This window comes from Natator depressus, chromosome 11 (assembly GCF_965152275.1).
Source record: "Natator depressus isolate rNatDep1 chromosome 11, rNatDep2.hap1, whole genome shotgun sequence".
Lineage (NCBI taxonomy): Eukaryota > Metazoa > Chordata > Testudines > Cheloniidae > Natator > Natator depressus.
The window spans coordinates 26,046,861-26,066,260 of record NC_134244.1 but is presented as its reverse complement, the minus strand read 5'-3'; the positions used below and the strand labels follow the sequence as shown (position 1 = coordinate 26,066,260).

Genomic DNA, 19,400 nt, shown 5'->3' with positions numbered 1-19,400 from the left:
ACTCTCTCTCTCACCGTATCTTTAATAGGACCCTCGATATCAGAAGGAATGGAGGAAAGGCATATAGAAGTTCCCTGCCCCATGGAAAGATGAGCATCCCTTAGAGACTGTTTCCCTACTCTGATCCTGGAGCTGGAATGGAGACATTTGTTTCAGTAAGTAGCAAACAGATCTATTGTCGGGGTTCCCCATATACCATGATGCGCTCCTGGGCTCATTACCCATTCGTGATTGTATGAGAAATTCCAGCTGAGACTGTCAGCTGTCACATTTTGTACCCCTGGCAGGCAAGTGGCTGAAATGAGCACATTGTGGCAGATGCACCAATTCTAAAGTGTCAGTACTTCCATGCAAATAGGATGATCTAGTGCCCCCTTGGTGATTTATGTAAAACATGCACATGTTGTCGTCTGTCATGACTTTCGTGTGAATATCCCTGATTAGTTGGAGAAAGTGTGCACAGCCATTTCTGACAGCCCCCAGTTCCAAAAGAATGATACCGACAACAACTTCGTGGGAGACCACTTGCCACTTTGCTGTCACTTAGGTTGGCTCCCCAGCCTATCAGAGAGGCATCTGCTATTAGAATCCACGTTGATGGGGGGTGTATGAATGGAAAGCCTGCATGGATGGTGGCTCGTTCTTTCCACTAGACCAGGGAGTGTTTGACCCTGGAGGGCATCAACTATGGTTTGGTTAGTCCATCCTTGTTCGGAAAGTAAACAGATCTGTGCCATATTTGTAAACATCTCATGTACAATTAAGCATGTGGAGTCACAAATGTGTATACCGCCATGTGCCTGAGAAGTTGGCTGGAGTTTGTGGGCTGGCCTGGACTGTCTCTATAAGACTCATTGGGGTGCTGGATCTGTGCAGCGAGAGGAACGTTCTCTCTTGTACTCTATCGAGTTCGGCCCCCAAAAACTCTAGATGTTGTACTGGGGTCAAGGTAGATTTCTGGATATTGAGCTGGAGCTCTAGTTGTGCAAATATATGCATAGCCCTCTGGTGGCTCACAGGGCATCTTTGAAGGAATGAGCCTCAAGAAGGCAATTGTCCAGGTCTGGTTAAGTGACAGTACCTAATGTCCATACGATAGAGAGGACCTTGGAGTATACCATGGGTATGGATGGGAGACTGAATGGGAGCACTCTGTACTGATAATGGTTCTGCTGAAAGGTAAATCGGAGGAATCTCTGTGAGGCAGTTGGATTGAGATGTGGAAGTAGGGATTTTATAAGTCAAGGCCCGAGAACCAATCTCCTTGTTCCAGTCATGGAATAATGGCTGCTAGTGTGACCATCTTGAACTTCTGTGTCTTCACATATCTGTTTAGTGCTCTTAGATCTAATGAGAGTCTCCAACCTCCCTTTCTCTTGGGGATCAGGAAATATCTGGAATAAAAAAAAACTTTGCCTCTGAGGTTACTAGGGACTGGTTCTATGGCCCCTAGGCATAACAGGTGATCTATTTCCTGGTGTAATAGTCTCTTCTGAGAAGGGTCCCTGAAGAGAGATGGGGGAGTGGGTGAGGGAGGGACATGAAATAGATTGAGTAACCCTTTGAAATAATCTCCAAGACCCATTTGTCAGAGGTGATGTTCTCCCGACTCCTGAGGAAGAGAGTCAGGCGACTTCCAAAGGGATGTGGAAGGTCTATGTAGTAGCTGTTGTTGCAAGGAGTACTTAGGGCCTTGATCAACGCATCAAAACTGGTGTTTGGAGGATGAGGGTTGAGAGGTTGAGGGTTGTGAGGGTGAAAACTCTGCTTTGCATCCTAGGTCTCTTTTGCTGTGGCTCATAATACCATTGTGATGGGGGGTAACTCAGGTGGCTGGGATCTGTGAGGTGGTTGTGAACTGAATTTCCTCTTCTGTCCCAGTGTATAGATTGCTAGCGAGCACAGTGTGGCTGCAGAGTCCTTTAAGGTGTGGAGTGATGCACCCGTTTTACACCCAGTGCAGTCTGTAGCACTGTTCTTGCTACCCCTGTTGGACAATGGCTTTAAATTTGTTCCTTTTGTGCTTCTGGCAAGTGGTCAATAAAGGCACTGAGTTTTCCATAGTTTACGTAGATGTATTTGACAATTAGAGCTTGATAGTTTGAAGCCCTGAATTTTAAAGTCACCAGTGAATATGCCTTCTTCCCAAAGAGGGTTGAGCCACTTCCAGTCTCTATCATAGGGGGGTGGATTTGGTGTGATGTTGCTTTCCTCACGTGTTAACAGCTTCCATGAGAGAGTTGGGCTGAGGGTGCGTGAAAAGAAAATCTACCTCCTTGTGGAGCACATAATACTTTGTATCTTCCATCTTGTATGCTGGTGCAATAGAGGCTGGTGTCTGCCAGATAATCTTGATAGGGTCTAAAAGTGCCTTGTTGACTGGTACTGCAAGCCTCAAAGAGGAAGAGGTATGTAGTATGCCCAACAATTTGTGGTGTTAGTCTTTCACTTCAAGAATATGCAGAGCCTCAACCACCCTCTTAGTAAGATCTAGGTAAAGCTTGAAATCATCACCTAACGATGGAGGAGGGGGCATCCCCGCCTAATCAGGTGAGGAAGAGAAGGGGTTCGTCGGTGGAGTAGTTTCTACGTTTAGTCTGGCCTCCTACTCCTACAAAGTTTCTTCCTGGGGCTCTGGATACAGAGACTACAGGGGATTGTCTGGTGGGCTCTCTGCGGGAGATATTAGATGCCTGATACAAGGCTACCTACAGATTCCAGTTGCCAAGGGTGACCAGACCAGGAAGATTGGGAATTAGAGCATCCCAGATGCTGTAACGGAGGGTTGTGATGTGAGACCAGAGGTAAGTTGTCATGTTGGTCACTATCTGAGTCCCCACTGGTGTAAGGTGGGGCTGATAGGGGTGCTGGAGGCAAATATCCCTATGCTGATGGTGGTTCTGGGACTGAGACGTGCTTGGTACTGGAGCCCCAGTACCAAGTACCAGGAAATCTGGTTCCTCCACAACTGTAGGGTCCCCAGAGAAGCGGCACGCCTATGGTACCAATGTTGCGGTAGTTGCTGCCAGGGATTGTCGGTACTAAGGGCTTTTTATGGAAAATACATTCCAATGGGGGCTGCTTTGAAGCACTTGGAGCTGAGGATCTTTTTGTCAGTGCCAATTTTGTGGGATGATATGGTTTCTATTTTTATCTTTGGAAGGTGGTGCCATCTCTCCTGAGCCTGTACCCTATGGGATCTTAGGTTATTACTGTAGAGCTCTGGGTTGTGTGCTTCAGAGCCATCGGTGCCACTGGTCCTGAGGTGACCAAATGCACAGCGGATCCCCTCTGGCTGGTCAAGAGCTTGGTTTCAGGGCTTGCAGCCCTTTTTCTAGAAGTTTTGAGAGGGGAGTCAGCTGACTTCCTCTGCAATTCTCTCTAGAAGTTGAAGGTTCTGGGGACAATCTTTGTCCTGGAGAGGATTCAGAACTGGGGTCAGATGCTGGTTTAAAAACACTGTCCATGAGGAATAGTTTCAATTTTTGTTTCTGGTTCTTTCAGGATCTAGCCTTCAGCTGTTGGCAGAAGGTGTACTTCTGTGAAATATGTGCCTCTCCGAGGCACCAGATGCAACCTGAGGGAGGGAAGGCACATGTGCGGGCCAAACAGACTCTGCTACCTAAAATCTCTGATTAGAGGCACATATACACCTACAATGGAGCACCCATATGGACACTACTAGAAGAACCATAAATTCTTTTCCTTGAACAGGAGGACCATCCTTATACCAACAGGAATTAAGTAATACTTCTGCTTTAGAAATACAAATTGGTTTAGAGCTTGATAGATACTGCATGCATGCAAACTTCTAGAACTGGTAGGGGTAACCTTATATGCCCTCTCTAAACCCAGTTCCTTGCACTGGGTCATCACAAATCTTTCTTTTGACTAGCTGTCTATCACACATCTCAGCTTTGGTGGAGTGAGCTTCCCTTTCTCATGCAGATTATAAACTACCTCCCAGATCCTTCTGTGAAACAGAAACCCGTTGAATAATAGGTCATCATCATCATGTTTTGCCCAAAGTAGCTTTCCTTTCTCCCATGTTTTTGTGTTCACTCTGCTGTCGCACAGCCATGTTCTGCTGCCAGTTCTGTTGCCATTTCTAGTTTTGTTGACGCAACACTTTCCTCAAGACAGGAACATTGAATTCTTACCTGTCTGCACAGCACTATGGACACCACTGGTTCTAGATAAAACAGTTTATAAATAAATACGTAATTATAATTTTAGCCCCTCACTGAAATAATCTACACCACTAGGACTTACCTGCACATTTTTTCATCATCCAAGAACCTTGTCTCTCATTGACAGGCCTTGACCTATACAAATGGATGGAATGGAGACCTTTGTATTTGTTACTACAAGTCTTATAAATGCTATTTAAATCTGGACCCAGACTGTAAATTCAACTCCAACATCCTTTGCTATGAGTTTCTACTGGTAGGTTGTAAAGTATTAGCTAATACAAAATATGTGTTTGCTCTTCTTTATCTACTGATGATCTATTCTGATGAATGGCCATTAATCTGTCTTTCTAAGGTTTGCCTACACATAGGGTTATTCTGGAATAGATATTCTAATAACTCCGTGTGTGGAATAATAGTGCTTTTTCCAAGGTGGATTAAGCTAAGACAGAAAAAGGACCTCTCTCCAATTAAGAATGTCCATACCTGGAGTTATTCCAGAATAACTATTCCACTTTAAATTCACATCCTACGTTATCCAGAATAACTTCAATGTGTAGGCAAGCACTGAGTTCACAGCAATTAGACCTGAAAGGAGAAAAACCTCTCTGGGCTGTGCTCTCAGGGGAAAAAAACAAAAACAAACCACAAACATTTCCACTTTTTTTTTGTTCTCATTGCTCAAAATGAACTAACAAAGTAAAACCTGGTGAAGAGAGAGAGAAGCAAAGAGGCTGGGCCTGATTCTCCATTGCCCTGCTTCTTGTATACTCGTTTACACCAGTGGAATGCAAGTGCAATAACCTACCATTCTGACTGGGTAGTGGTTTACACTACCTTGCACACTAGTGTAAATGACTGCCCAAAGTGCAGGTCATTGAGAATCAGGCTCTTTGCCTTTAAACCACAAAGGCAGAACTTCTGTTGCACTTCTAACTGGGCAAGGTTTATTAGGGCAATACCCTTTAGGGGCAGTCAAAGTTCCCATAATCTCTTTTGAATAAACCCAACCTTTCAGTACAGGACTGATGGATATTTAAGTAACAAAGGAGCTAGCCTCTATAGCTGAGGGCTGTCATAAATTTTTTTTTTTAGCCAGAGTTCTATTATCTTTTCCACAGACAAACCCTGCCCCTGAGGCCAGGGGGAGACCTTGATAGTACAGTACTATGCTGGCAGGGAATGGGAGGGGTGAGGTGCCCAGATCCAGCAGTTGGGGGAGCTGCTTCCCACAGAGAGCTAGAAATTTTCTAGGATTGGCAGAGGGGCCCCCATGGTTTGTGTGGTATGTGTAGGCAAACCCTGGATGATCAGTGACAAATTCCATTATGAGATCCTTTTGGAGAACTCCTCATACAAGGTCTGCTCATGTCTGTTTCTGACGTGTAAATAACCCCACTGAGTTGAACTGTGTTTGCACTGAATCTGACAGTGTGTCTATTATATGTGTTTTACCAGTACACAACATCAGATGCTAATGCCTATTGGTTAAAGATACTTACTGAGGGAATTTTGAAATGTGAATTGAAGATTTCAGTTAGTACTGTTAAAAACACAGCAAAGGGAAATAACCAAAAACTCTGTTAAAGCAGCAGTTATGTTTTGACTTAAGACAGAATATCCTGGTTTTTGTGGGTAAAAGAATCAACAGCTGATCAGGCATCTATTTTCTAAACTTACCTGGATGATTTTACATCTGTGTGGTAATAGCTGAGTACAACAGATAAACTAAGGATAAGGAATCCGATTTTCACTCTCATTTGTGAATTCTCTTGTGTTTTTTGTGTTTTGTGTATTTTACTTAACTGTAACATCATTATCTAATATTTAGTACTATGGTAGCAGCCAGTGACCCCATTCAAGATCAGGGTCCCACTGTGCTAGGAATTTTATAAACATAAAGGAAGACATGGTCCCTGCCCCGAAGAGAACATCACAGTAACTTTTTTTGGTGATTTAATCATATCGACAACTTTATCAAAAATTACAAAACTGATATTAATTTTTTTCTAATTCTTAGTAAGACTAGAATGGATTTTTTTTTAAATAGAAAAGCATTTTTATGCTAGTGCTCTGCTGGAATTCTCACATTACAACCCTACATAGCAAAATACAAACTGTAACTAAGAAAGGTAGTATTTCTAAGGTAATTCAGTCCACCACAAGCCCTCTATTTCATCAAACTCCAGGACTCAGATGGTAGTGCATTACTTCTAAACCTTCTGCAAAACTGACTTAGTAAATAACTTAACATTTGAATTTTTTTTTTTTTAAAAAGAGCAGCACTTTAAATCTTAGACTGAGTATAATAGACCTCGCACATCCAAAATGTGTTGTTTGTTTGTTGGGCTATACGAAAGCTATTTTCATAGCTGATTCCAGCAATAATTTTTTTCGGAAGCAGGAATACAAAGGAAGTCCATTGAAATGAATGGAAATATTTTTTCTTAAATGGTGTTTAAAAATGCACCATGATAGAAAGAGGAATAATACTTTTGATTTTTATCTCATTTGGAATGACTCAACATACTACAACCCACTTGATAAATAAAGCATAATAAATAAATAAATAAATAAATAACAAAAACGAGGATACTTTGTATCCTCAAAACACCATACACATTTTAAATAATTAAGCTAATTAAAAACTAATTCCTCTTGTGGGCTCACTTTCATCAGTCACTTAAGGTTCACAGGGTAACGTGACAGTGCCAAATTAATGACAATTAAAATATTATTCCACTTTCCAAAATGGGGTATTTTGTCACCCTCTAAATATAGGAGTACTCTCTTAAATTAGAAACTAGGCAAAAAGTATTTTTAAAATTTTTCATTTTAAGTCTTCTATTAGAAAAAATATAGATTTGTTAAACAAAAAATAATAATGTAGAAAGAAGGTCTTGGCCTCCATCAAAAAACTATATTATGCTTTAATGCAAAGAGAAAGAAATGGCTCTATGGGCAAAATTCAAGTATGAGTGACCAGTTTTTTAATTGTAAAGTAGGTGCAACATTTTTTAAAATGTTACAACACTGCATGACCTGTAATGCTCACAATATTTACATTAACTGCTTACATGAAACCATAAAAACTCTAAAAGAGAAAAAAAATCTGTATGGACTGAAACAAACTATTCCTAGCACCCACATCAATGCCATTATTAACCAATGAAATCAAGTGCACAAAAATACTTTACATAGTCTACTAATGTAAAGTATACATTGGTGAGAAAGTACAAACCTAATTAGTTAAAATGCCAAAAGAAGGGTTGGTCAATACAAACTCAGTGTTAGGACAGAAAAGCAAAAGGTAAAAAAAACAAACTAAATATAAACAAATGCACGCACACGCGCACACACACACACACACACACACACGTATTTATGAATAAAAACATTGTGTAGACAAAACAGCAGAAAAGCAGGCTGATACGAAAAATGGACAACATTAACTCTTTAAACATAACAAACACATCAACTTGTAACAAAAAAGTGTTAACTAAACTACACAAAAGATCACTTCACATGAGTTTGCATGTAGGACCATGGCAGTCTGTCCTGCCATTACACAAAAGACAAATGAACCTACCCAGTAGAAGGAAGGGTTCCTGCCTCCAGGCCACTGTAGCTTAGTGTAGCTAATTGCATTCCATCAGGTTGGGGTGGGGGAAAAAGAAACAAGAGCTGTCTGTATGAGACATGAAAAAGTAGGTTAGCCCAGTGGTAGTGCTATGTGCTGTGGCACAAGAAAGCTGAGTTTGGAAATGTCCTCAGGTCTCTTTATTCTCTGGGCCAGTGGATCTCAGTCATGTCACACAGATAACTGAGTTTGAGTTCTGGGGAAAGTCAATGGGGAGAGGAATAGTTACTCACTGTACAAGTGCCAACTGGTGGTTATCAGTAGAGTGGCAAGGTCATCAGCCTCAGAGGATGCTGATTTCTAACAGTCTGAACTATAGGATGCCATTCCAGGGAAAAAGGAATTCCAGGTTAAAGAGGTGGTGGTTCCCAGATGAAGAGGTCCATCTTAAGGACTCCGTCTTGGAACAAGGCAGGGCAAAATGAGAATTTACTTTGGGAAGGGGGGTGTACCACCACCACAATGGGAAAAAATTGAAAAAAATGATGACAATGTGCTACACTTATTAACTTTCTGTTATTTTTACAATGGCTCACAGCTTTAGGCTTGTTTATCTGTAGTGTATTACTTCCTTTCTACACATGTTTCACATTATTCACTTAATATAACATAAATAATTTCGTTAATAGATTTAACCTGCACATTTCAGCCACATTAATATATATAAGAATCTGTTAAGGGTATAAATAATTCTTTTTAAATAAAATAAATCTGATATGTTACATAATACTGATAAAATTACTGTTGCTAATAGTTTTGTAAGCCACCTTTAACTTCTAGTTTAATAATACTGTATGAGGGATACTAGAATTATTTTTTAGGAACGCTGTGGAGCATGCCCTTTTATTCCATTGCAAAATCAAATTGTAATTAACATTAACACTCATATTTTCAAATAGGGCCATTCCCTCATATATGTAAACAGAATGTTTAATCAGGCTAAATAACCTCGGTTAACAAATATAGGGTTTGGGGGGGATTCAAAGTCAATGGTGGTATAAATTGCTTAGTTCAGAAGGTGGCTATGAAACTTCAACTACAGAAATGGCTGACTAAAATATTCCATCTAAGCTTTCTTTTTACTTTAATAAAAAAATCTACAGCATTCTACTTTAAAACTTAAGTAAATAAAATGCAACCAGTGGTTGCAGCTTTTGAATTCTTAATTAGACCTGTGATCCCACATCCCTTTAGGAATCTGCAAGGTTGCACTCTCCTACAGAGACCTGAAATGGAGTACAGTACTTCCAGGCAAGGTTCATTCCAAACAGACAATATAAATGAACACTCAGTGGTGTGAAGTGTATGTCATAATTAAGGTATTACATAATCATGCCTTTTCTCTGCTGTTAAATACAAAAACAGCATCTTTTACATTATCATATAAAAGCATTTAGGCTGTATTTTTATTTATCACTTTACACTGGTAGTCTCTTGTATGTGTACTCAATAGAAACCAAAGAATTTTGTACACTATTTTTTTGTACAATAAAAGATAAAGTGTGCATTAGGTACGCTTGTACATGACAATATTGTACAATATTTACATTTCAGATATCACCATGAAATTCTGTATTATCTATATACACAATGAAAATTTATCAGAAACATTTGGACTATTTTTATAATCACAATTTTAGTATTATAGAAAAAAATTCAGTAATCATCTGACATTTTTACTGTAATCTTTCAAGGAATCTGATTGGTTTATCCAGCATTAACTATCCCACATGATCAACAAAAATATTGTACCCCTATTTCGCTTAGCACCCTTTGATGGTATCTATCTGTCCTTGATATAAATATTGATATAATATCTATATCAATACCTATATACTGATTTATGTGCATGTTCAATTTGATAAGTACTGGACCAGTAACAAAGACATTCAATGTTATCTAGAGATCTTCCTCCTCTTCGGTTTTGGAGGTTTCACCTGTCTGTCTCCCTGTGGGATTTGGTGTACCTAGAAAATAAGTATATGAAAAGGTTAGCATAGAAAATTAAATAAAGCAACCTGTTAGTGATCAATCAATTACAGTATTGTTTGAAAAGTTATTATGCTTCCCTGGTGATACAGCTTTTAATTTTCCACATTAAAAGCAGAATTAGAAGTAAACTCAAGAACATTAAGCTCTGGGCTGAAGGGGGTTGAACATAGGTGTCACAGTGTGGATACTTCAAGTCTCAGGAGAAAGATACCACTTACACATCACTATATAGTATACAAGGAACTGAAGCACAAAGCAGTAATAATGTTAGGCTCCAGGGGAAACTGTTTACAAAACTGGGATAATAGCAGAAAGAAAGATGGATATACTGGGAAACAGAATGTGGAAACAGACAGACTTACAGCACTACCAGAGACATGAATTTAAGGGATAAACTATTTTGAGCAAACTGTTTTCATCCATCATCATCAATTTCAAGTTGAACAGTAGATTAATTAGCATGTGAAAATGTTTTAAATCAATTATTTTCCATTCAATGTCTATTATTAGTTCCCAGTTCAAAGCTGGGAGGAAAGATCATGATCATATAAAACTATTAAACACATTTATAACACAGCTATGAGAAATGGAATGCAGAAAATGTTCTGCTGTTTTATATGGAATACCACCACCATCTGTTGGTAGAAGTGAGGCTGTGTATTCTGGAAAAAAGCAATCTGTAGATTACAAATAACAGTTAATCAAAAATTACAAATCCTTGAACAATATGAAAAAATTTCTTTGTCATGATCATATCTCTTAAATTCTAGCTGTCTTGAATAATTTTATCATATAGTCAACAGATGTTATTGCTAGCATCAGTTATGCTCTATGTCAATTGTACCGTACATGTGTTACATTTAAAATTTACTAGTCCTGCCTGAACAGTGATAATTAAAAAAAGCTTATTTCAAAATGTGTAAGAACTACATTTAGTGTCCTATGATTTTCTGACCCTATTATTCCCAATCATCATACTATTTATGAAAATAAACCTCATCTTGATTAAGGATTTGTGACAAAGTAGCTCACGAGAGATTATTTTAGGATACAAAATTTGTTACATCAGGCTTGTCAACACAACAAAAACAACCTGGTCAGGGAACCTGATTACAGCACAGTTTCTCCCTGACCCAGCTTGCATCGTAGTTAAGAGTTGTAGCATGTATCTGTTTCATTTGGGTTGCATAACTGGATGAAAGCTACATGACATGGGTACAATAGAAACTGCCCAGGCAGTTTTTAACTGTGATGTAACAGGGTTAGAGGCCAACTGTATCGTACCCAGATCCCCTGCTTTGGTTATATTTGTAGGATAGATGGTCTTATAGAGACCTATGATCAGATCTTACCTCCCCTGCAGTCAGTTGCAAAATTGCCATTGAGTTAGATGAAAACCCATAATTCTGTATTAGTAAAACTAACAACCAAAAGGTTCAGCTTTATCAACAATTCAAAGCAGACAGCAAGAGATAGAGACAGTATCACTAATATTATTTCCAGATGGTAGTAAAACCAAGTCTAAAGTGCCAATCCTGAAAAGATTTCTGCATATGCATAATTTTATGCACCATAAAGAGATCCATTTAAGCCTTATTGATTGTGTAAAATTAAGCATGTGCATAAGTCTTTTCAGGGTTGAGGTTTAGAATATCAGGAAAAAAAATCAATTTTATTTTAAAAGCTAAACCATTAATACTTATTAAAATATTAATTAGAAGTTTTGAGTATTTTAATGTATTGTACTTAATTTTTAATCATCTGCATGGACTTCTGTTATAATAAGAGTACAAAAAAAATCTCCAAATGTATTTTAAAAGTGTATTACATTATCAGAGATTTCTTTTATCTGTATGCCACAAAATAAAAGTGGAAACAAAAAATAAAACAAGCACAGTCAGGTTCTGATGTTAAGTTTGTTCATCTTAATTTACTTCCTATGATATTTTTCATTTCATGTTAGATTAAGATTATTCACTGGAGTGTTACAGTCAAAAGATTTTTTTAATGTAGTTTCAACATCTTGATATACAAACTTTGAAAACAATTGGGTCTAGTTCTTGCACTCCTTATTCAGGCAAAACTCCAGGCATGTTAGTGGGAGTTGAGGATCTGTTCAAAATATTGGTCGGCCTCACACATGAAAGATATGTCCAATAATTACAGTGGGTGGAGAGCAATAATGCAGAGTAGTTACAATCTAACTGAAATTATAAATCTTTTTCAACTTTTAGTTGTTAAATCATAATAATTACAAAAACTGTGATAGCTTGAAAACTCCACAAAAATGAAAAAAACCCACACACAATAAAAACCTATGTAACTAGAAAGCAAAGAGACTTACATTCCCAGACATTTTGTCCAGCTCACTCATGGCCTCATGTATAGCAGCTTCTAAATGGTTATTTAGCTTTCCGCTTCTAGAATGAAAAAAAAAATTCTGTTAATATTTGTTTTCAATGGAAATACCCCATTTTCAAAGACTGTAGATAATCAAAATACATACATAAATAACCCATATTCTGCTAACTTCATTCAGCATATAGATCTCCCATTGACAGCCAAGGAACCATTTGTGCAAATAATAAGAGTAAGTTATGGCCCATATATGTGTTCTCCTTTAAAATAAAGGCTTGTGCTACCCTTTTGTTTTATTTATTTTATTTTTAAAAGATAAGACTTTTATAAATTAAACAGGAATTATAATCTCCACAAGAGAAAAGATATCTATAAACAGAATGCAAAAGCACATGATACTATCACTAGATTGATTTTCTGTGTTTAAATGCAAAATGTGGCATGTTGTGCTATTTGACTTAGCTGTCAGCGTTAAAGTTTGTTTTTTGTTAAGAGAGCAACAGGTATTACAGAACAGCGTCTCTTTCATGAACTTGACCCTGAGCAGTCATTATGCATGCCAAAGAACTGTCATTCCCTTAAGATTCAGTTATTTTGGGCTACTTCAAAGAATGACAGAGAACTGACTAACCCTTAATGCTGGCCTGCCTTTATCTGCCTCCCATATCGCATTTACTCTGTAGCTGGAGGCTACATTAGTACTTCACAAGAGGGCTGTTGAAAAATAATACAGGTTGACATCCACCTGGAGAATGACACTGTTTTGCAAAGTTTTCATTTTCCCCAAATACTTGGAGCTCAATTGTGAATGTGTCTCTTTAGTTAGCCATAGGAGAGAAGTCCCATTGTTTCTCTGAATCGTGGCAGTCACACACACTGCCGCCCACTGTTTTTAGCCAAATCACTGTGCTGCTCAGTTCACTTCCAAATACTACACTCACGGATTCAGTTTATGTGCATTATATTTATTAAAAGTAGTTTTCCATTTTAAACACCACACTCAGCATTCTGGGTCATATTTTTGTGACTGGCACTCCCAGAGGTGTCGAATTATCAAACAGTATTTCAAACACATTATTAGGGTCATTCCCGCATTGCACCAAACATAATTTGTTAACAACTTTTTAAGCTCCTAGGCATATATGTTCAGCTGGGCTTTATTTTTAGTATCCAGTGGAATAAATTAAAATTGAAATCTAGACACAGCACTTGGTATTCGTAGCTGGAAAAAAAAATAAAGTGAATTTGAGAGGTAGCAGACTGATAGCCCACTTGATCTAATGTTTATCTGTCTCTGGTACTTACATGGCCCCATTACTGTAGTATCTGAGTACCTCACAGTCTTGAATGTATTTATCTTCACAACAGCCCCATGAGATAGGGACGTGCTATTATTTCCACATTTTACAGATGGAGAACTCGGGCAAAGAGACCTCACTGATTTGCTCCACGTCACACAGGGAGTCTGTGGCTGAGCAGGGAACTGCACCCATGCAGCCGGAGGCCCTGGCTAGTACCCTAAGCATTGGGATGATCCTTCTTCATTTCAGCAGTGCACGACCAAGCCCATAATCCATGGAACAATCCCCTTTTACATTTCAGCATTTTTAAAAAAATAACTTTTTTTTTTTGCTTTAAGAAAGATAATTATGCTACCTGGGCCATGACTGGAAGCCCCACCCCAACTGAAGACAGACAAGGGTTCAAAAGGAATACTGTCCTGACAGCAGCATGGAAAAAAAGAAAAAAACCATTCTACAGTAATTCCATCCACACCAGCTAGTCCACATATTGAGTTCAGTAACTATCAAAAGCAACTGCTAGATCCCATATAAAGAGCAGGGAGAGCTGTGTCTCATCCATTACCGAAAGAAAATATTCCATGATACATACTAACATCTTGTCTGTACTATACCCAGGCTTGGACCAAAAGGAATGCATAAAAATTCCCACATTCCACCCATTTTTATTATTCTGCAGTATGCAAAAGCATGCTGGGCACTTTACAGAACAGACAGAAAGACATGACTCCTGCCTGAAAGACTCATTAAGACTTATCTACATGCAAAATTGCACCAGTTAACTAAATGTTTGATTTAAAAATTGATTTGGTTAAACCAGTGCAAAAAGCTATGTGGAGATTCTTAAACTAATATAAACCTGTCTTATATTGATTAGGAACAGATTTAAACTAAACTGAACTAAGCCACTTTTAAACTGAACTACTAAATCAGAGATTTAAATTGGTTTAACTAACTTGCTTTAAAAAACAAGTTTCAGAGTAGCAGCCGTGTTAGTCTGTATTCGCAAAAAGAAAAGGAGTACTAGTGGCACCTTAGAGACTAACCAATTTATTTGAGCATAAGCTTTCGTGAGCTACAGCTCACTTCCTGTAGCTCACGAAAGCTTATGCTCAAATAAATTGGTTAGTCTCTAGGTGCCACTAGTACTCCTTTTCTTTTTTAAAAAACAAGTTTAACTTAAACTGGTGTAAAATCTATTTCTAAACAAGCCCTTAGACATGTCTGAACTGGGAGTGCTTTGTTCCAGGTGAGCCTTGAGTGGGCCTGACTGTTATAAAAAGCCAGTCAGCTGCAAACCAGCTGAGCAGTAAACACAGGGAGTTTGCCTGCGGAGAGCCCACTGAGGCTTTCATCTTGCAGGCTTCTCTGAGTAGTTACTACAACACCTGAGGAAGCTCTTAGAAGGAAGGTAATATGGATGGTGAGCATTCAGCTGTTGTTACCTGCACAGGATATACCATGTTTGTCTTTCTTTCACACGACAGAAGTGACTTTGTCTGTACAAAGTGCAAGCTGGTCTCCATATTGGAAGAGAAGGCTCAAGGTCTGGAGAAACAAGTATCGACCCTGCGGTGCATAAGAGAAACTGAAGATTTCCTGGACAGACGTCAGGATATGCTTCTATGGACACAACATTCTGAAGATTCAGAGCAGGCTGCGCAGCGGGGACAGAAGGACAGTGAAGAAATTTGGCAGCATGTTAACTCCAGAAGAAGAAAGGGGAGCATCCATGTACCAGCAATGCAGATACAGGTAAGCAACCGTTTTCATGTTCTCTCCACAGGTACTAATGCAGAGAGTGGACTAGATGATACATCTGAGGCAAGGGAGCAGAAGGAGACTCCGCTAATTGGAAGGCATGAGATGCACTGTCCTAGGGATGGGGGTTCCACGACCACCGCTCCCAAGGCAAGAAGGCGGGTGGTGGTGGCCGGGGACTCCCTCCTCAGGGGGACTGAGTCATCTATCTGCCACCCCGACCGGGAAAACCGAAAAGTCTGCTGCTTGCCAGGAGCTAGGATTCACGATGTGATGGACAGACTGCAGAGACTCATCAAGTCCTCGGATCGCTACCCCTTCCTGCTTCTCCATGTGGGCACCAATGATACTGCCAAGAATGGCCTTGAGCGGATCACTGCAGACTATGTGGTTCTGGGAAGAAGGATAAAGGAGTCTGAGGTGCAAGTAGTGCTCTCGTCCATCCTCCTTGTGGAAGAAAAAGGCCCGGGTAGAGACCATCAAATCGTGGAAGTCAACGAATGGCTACGCAGGTGGTGTCTGAGAGAAGGCTTTGGGTTCTTTGACCATGGGATGGTGTTCCAAGAAGGAGGAGTGCTAGGCAGAGACGGGCTCTACCTAACGAAGAGAGGGAAGAGCATCTTTGCAAGCAGGCTGGCTAACCTTGTGAGGAGGGCTTTAAACTAGGTTCACCGGGGGAAGGAGACCAAAGCTCTGAGGTAAGTGGGGAAGTGGGATACCGGGAGGAAGCACGAACAGGAGAGCGCAAGAGGGGAGTGCTCCTGCTTCGTACTGAGAAAGTGGGACGATCAGCAAGTTATCTTAAGTGCCTATGCAAGAAGCCTGGGAACCAAGCAGGGAGAACTGGAAGTCCTGGCACAGTCAAGGAATTATGATGTGACTGGAATAACAGAGACTTGATGGAATAATTCACATGTCATGGATGGATATAAACTGTTCAGGAAGGACAGGCAGGGCAGAAAAGGTGGGGGAGTTGCATTGTAAGAGAGCAGTATGACTGCTCAGAGCTCCGGTATGAAACTGCAGAAAAAGAAACTGAGAGTCTCTGGATTAAGTTTAGAAGTGTGAGCAACAAGGGTGATGTCGTGGTGGGAGTCTGCTATAGACCACCGGACCAGGGGGATGAGGTGGATGAGGCTTTCTTCCGGCAGCTAACGGAAGTTACTAGATCGCAGGCTTTGGTTCTCATCGGAGACTTCAATCACCTTGATATCTGTTGGGAGAGCAATACAGCGGTGCAAAGACAATCCAGGAAGTTTTTGGAAAGTGTAGGGGACAATTTCCTGGTGCAAGTGCTGGAGGAACCAACTAGGGGCAGACCTCTTCTTGACCTGCTGCTCACAAAACAGGAAGAATTAGTAGGGGAAGCAAAAGTGGATGGGAACCTGGGAGGCAGTGACCATGAGATGGTCGAGTTCAGGATCCTGACACAGGGAAGACAGGAGAGCAGCAGAATACGGACCCTAGACTTCAGAAAAGCAGACTGACTCCCTCAGGGAACTGATGGGCAGGATCCCCTGGGAGAATAACATGAGGGGGAAAGGAGTCCAGGAGAGCTGGCTGTATTTTAAAGAATCCTTATTGAGGTTACAGGAACAAACCATCCCAATGTGTAGAAAGAATAGTAAATAGGGCAGGTGACCAGCTTGGCTTAACAGTGAAATCCTTGCTGATCTTAAACACAAAAAAGAAGCTTACAAGAAGTGGAAGATTGGACAAATGACCAGGGAGGAGTATAAAAATATTACTCGGGCATGCAGGAGTGAAATCAGGAAGGCCAAATCACATCTTGAGTTGCAGCTAGCAAGAGATGTTAAGAAGGGTTTCTTCAGGTATGTTAGCAACAAGAAGAAAGTCAAGGAAAGTGTGGGCCCCTTACTGAATGAGGGAGGCAACCTAGTGACAGAGGATGTGGAAAAAGCTAATGTACTCAATGCTTTTTTTGCCTCTGTCTTCACGAACAAGGTCAGCTCCCAGACTACTGCACTGGGCAGCACAGCATGGGGAGGAGGTGACCAACCTTCTGTGGAGAAAGAAGTGGTTCGGGACTATTTAGAAAAGCTGGACGAGCGCAAGTCTTTGGGGCCGGATGCGCTGCATCCGAGAGCGCTAAAGGAGTTGGTGGATGTGATTGCAGAGCCATTGGCCATTATCTTTGAAAACTCACAGCGATCAGGGGAGGTCCCGGACGACTGGAAAAAGGGTAATGTAGTGCCCATCTTTAAAAAAGGGAAGGAGGAGGATCTGGGGAACTACAGGCCAGTCAGCCTCACCTCAGTCCCTGGAAAAATCATGGAGCAGGTCCTCAAGGAATCAATTCTGAAGCACTTAGAGGAGAGGAAAGTGATCAGGAACAATTAGCATAGATTCACCAAGGGCAAGTCATGCTTGACTAATCTAATTGCCTTCTATGACGAGATAACTGGCTCTGTGGATGAGGGGAAAGCGGTGGACGTGTTATTCCTTGACTTTAGCAAAGCTTTTGATACGGTCTCCCACAGTATTCTTGCCAGCAAGTTAAAGAAGTATGGGCTGGATGAATGGACTACAAAGTGGACAGAAAGCTGGCTAGATCGTCGGGCTCAACGGGTACTGATCAATGGCTCCATGTCTAGTTGGCAGCCAGTATCAAGCGGAGTGCCCCAAGGGTCGGTCCTGGGGCCAGTTTTGTTCAATATCTTCATTAATGATCTGGCGGATGGTGTGGATTGCACCCTCAGCAAGTTTGCAGATGACACTAAACTGGGACGAGTAGTAGATACGCTGGAGGGTAGGGATCAGATACAGAGGGCCCTAGACAAATTAGAGGACTGGGCCAAAAGAAATCTGATGAGGTTCAACAAGGACAAGTGCAGAGTCCTGCACTTAGGACGGAAGAATCCTATGCACCGCTGAAGACTAGGGACTGAATGGCTAGGCAGCAGTTCTTCAGAAAAGGACCTAGGGGTTACAGTGGACGAGAAGCTGGATATGAGTCAACAGTGTGCCCTTGTTGCCAAGAAGGCTAATGGCATTTTGGGCTGTATAAGTAGGGGTATTGCCAGCAGATCGAGGGATGTGATCGTTCCCCTCTATTTGACATTGGTGAGGCCTCATCTGGAGTACTGTGTCCAGTTTTGGGCCCCACACTACAAGAAGGACGTTGAAAATTTGGAAAGAGTTCAGCGGAGGGCAACAAAAATGATTAGGGGGCTGGAGCACATGATTTATGAGGAGAGGCTGAGGGAACTGGGATTATTTAGTCTGCAAAAGAGAAGAATGAGGGGGGATTTGATAACTGCTTTCAATGACCTGAAAGAGGGTTCCAAAGAGGATAGATCTAGACTGTTCTCAGTGGTAGCAGATGACAGAACAAGGAGTAATGGTCTCAAGTTGCAGTGGGGGAGGTTTAGGTTGGACATTAGGAAAAACTTTCTCACTAGGAGGGTGGTGAAGCACTGGAATGCATTACATAGGGAGGTGGTGGAATCTCCTTCCTTTGAGGTTTTTAAGGTCAGGCTTGACAACGCCCTGGCTGGGATTTAGTTGGGGATTGGTCCTGCTTTGAGCAGGGAGTTGTCCTAGATGACCTCCTGAGGTCCCTTCCAACCCTGATATTCTATGATTCTATGACATGATGCAATGAATACTTACAATAAACAAGCATGGAGAGAATGGGGGAAGGAAGACTGAGGGTTAAAGAAACAAGACCATGTTGTTCATTTTAGAGAAAGGAACATTCTGATGGTTCAGGTGCCTCTGGGGTTGCTCTGTGATCACTTTCTCAATCACCTTCTGCCAAAGTGAGAAATAGACCTTGTGAGCCTTTAAATTAATGTCTTAATAGGACTAATGGTTTTACAGTGAATGCCAGCTAAATCATTTGGCATTTAATTAAACTGATAGAGCAATAATTTTAAAAAAAAGTGTCAAAAGCACGAGAATTTGTTTTCACTGACAATCTTGCATTCATAATAGGAAATCTACCTATATGGTAGATCTCAGGTTTCCCAATAATATGTTCTTTCAAGCTGGCTTGGAAAGCAAGTATTTGACCAAAGCTGCAGCAGATAATGGTTTTCTCTGCCTAGAAGGTAGATCAGCATATGGAGGTATTTCAAAGATAAATAAGTGTTTCAGACTCCCTAAAAGGCAGTCTCTCATCGATAGGTTGACTCC

At 40.6% G+C, this 19,400-nt stretch overlaps 1 protein-coding gene across 5 annotated transcripts in view; it reads right to left on the bottom strand.

The window, feature by feature from the left end:
- Positions 1–7,190: 7,190 nt before the first annotated feature.
- MBD5 (methyl-CpG binding domain protein 5) overlaps positions 7,191–19,400 on the bottom strand; it is a 247,306-nt gene continuing 235,096 nt past the window's right edge. For 4 of the 5 annotated variants that reach the window (XM_074967320.1, XM_074967318.1, XM_074967321.1 and 1 more), the window contains 2 exons: positions 12,167–12,242; positions 7,191–9,797 (listed from right to left, as the gene is read on the bottom strand). In XM_074967320.1, the coding sequence (XP_074823421.1) occupies positions 9,726–9,797; positions 12,167–12,242 (148 nt within the window). In that variant the 3' untranslated portion in view covers positions 7,191–9,725. The remainder of the gene's footprint in view (positions 9,798–12,166; positions 12,243–19,400) is intronic. The other variant, XM_074967322.1, reaches the window with a different exon arrangement.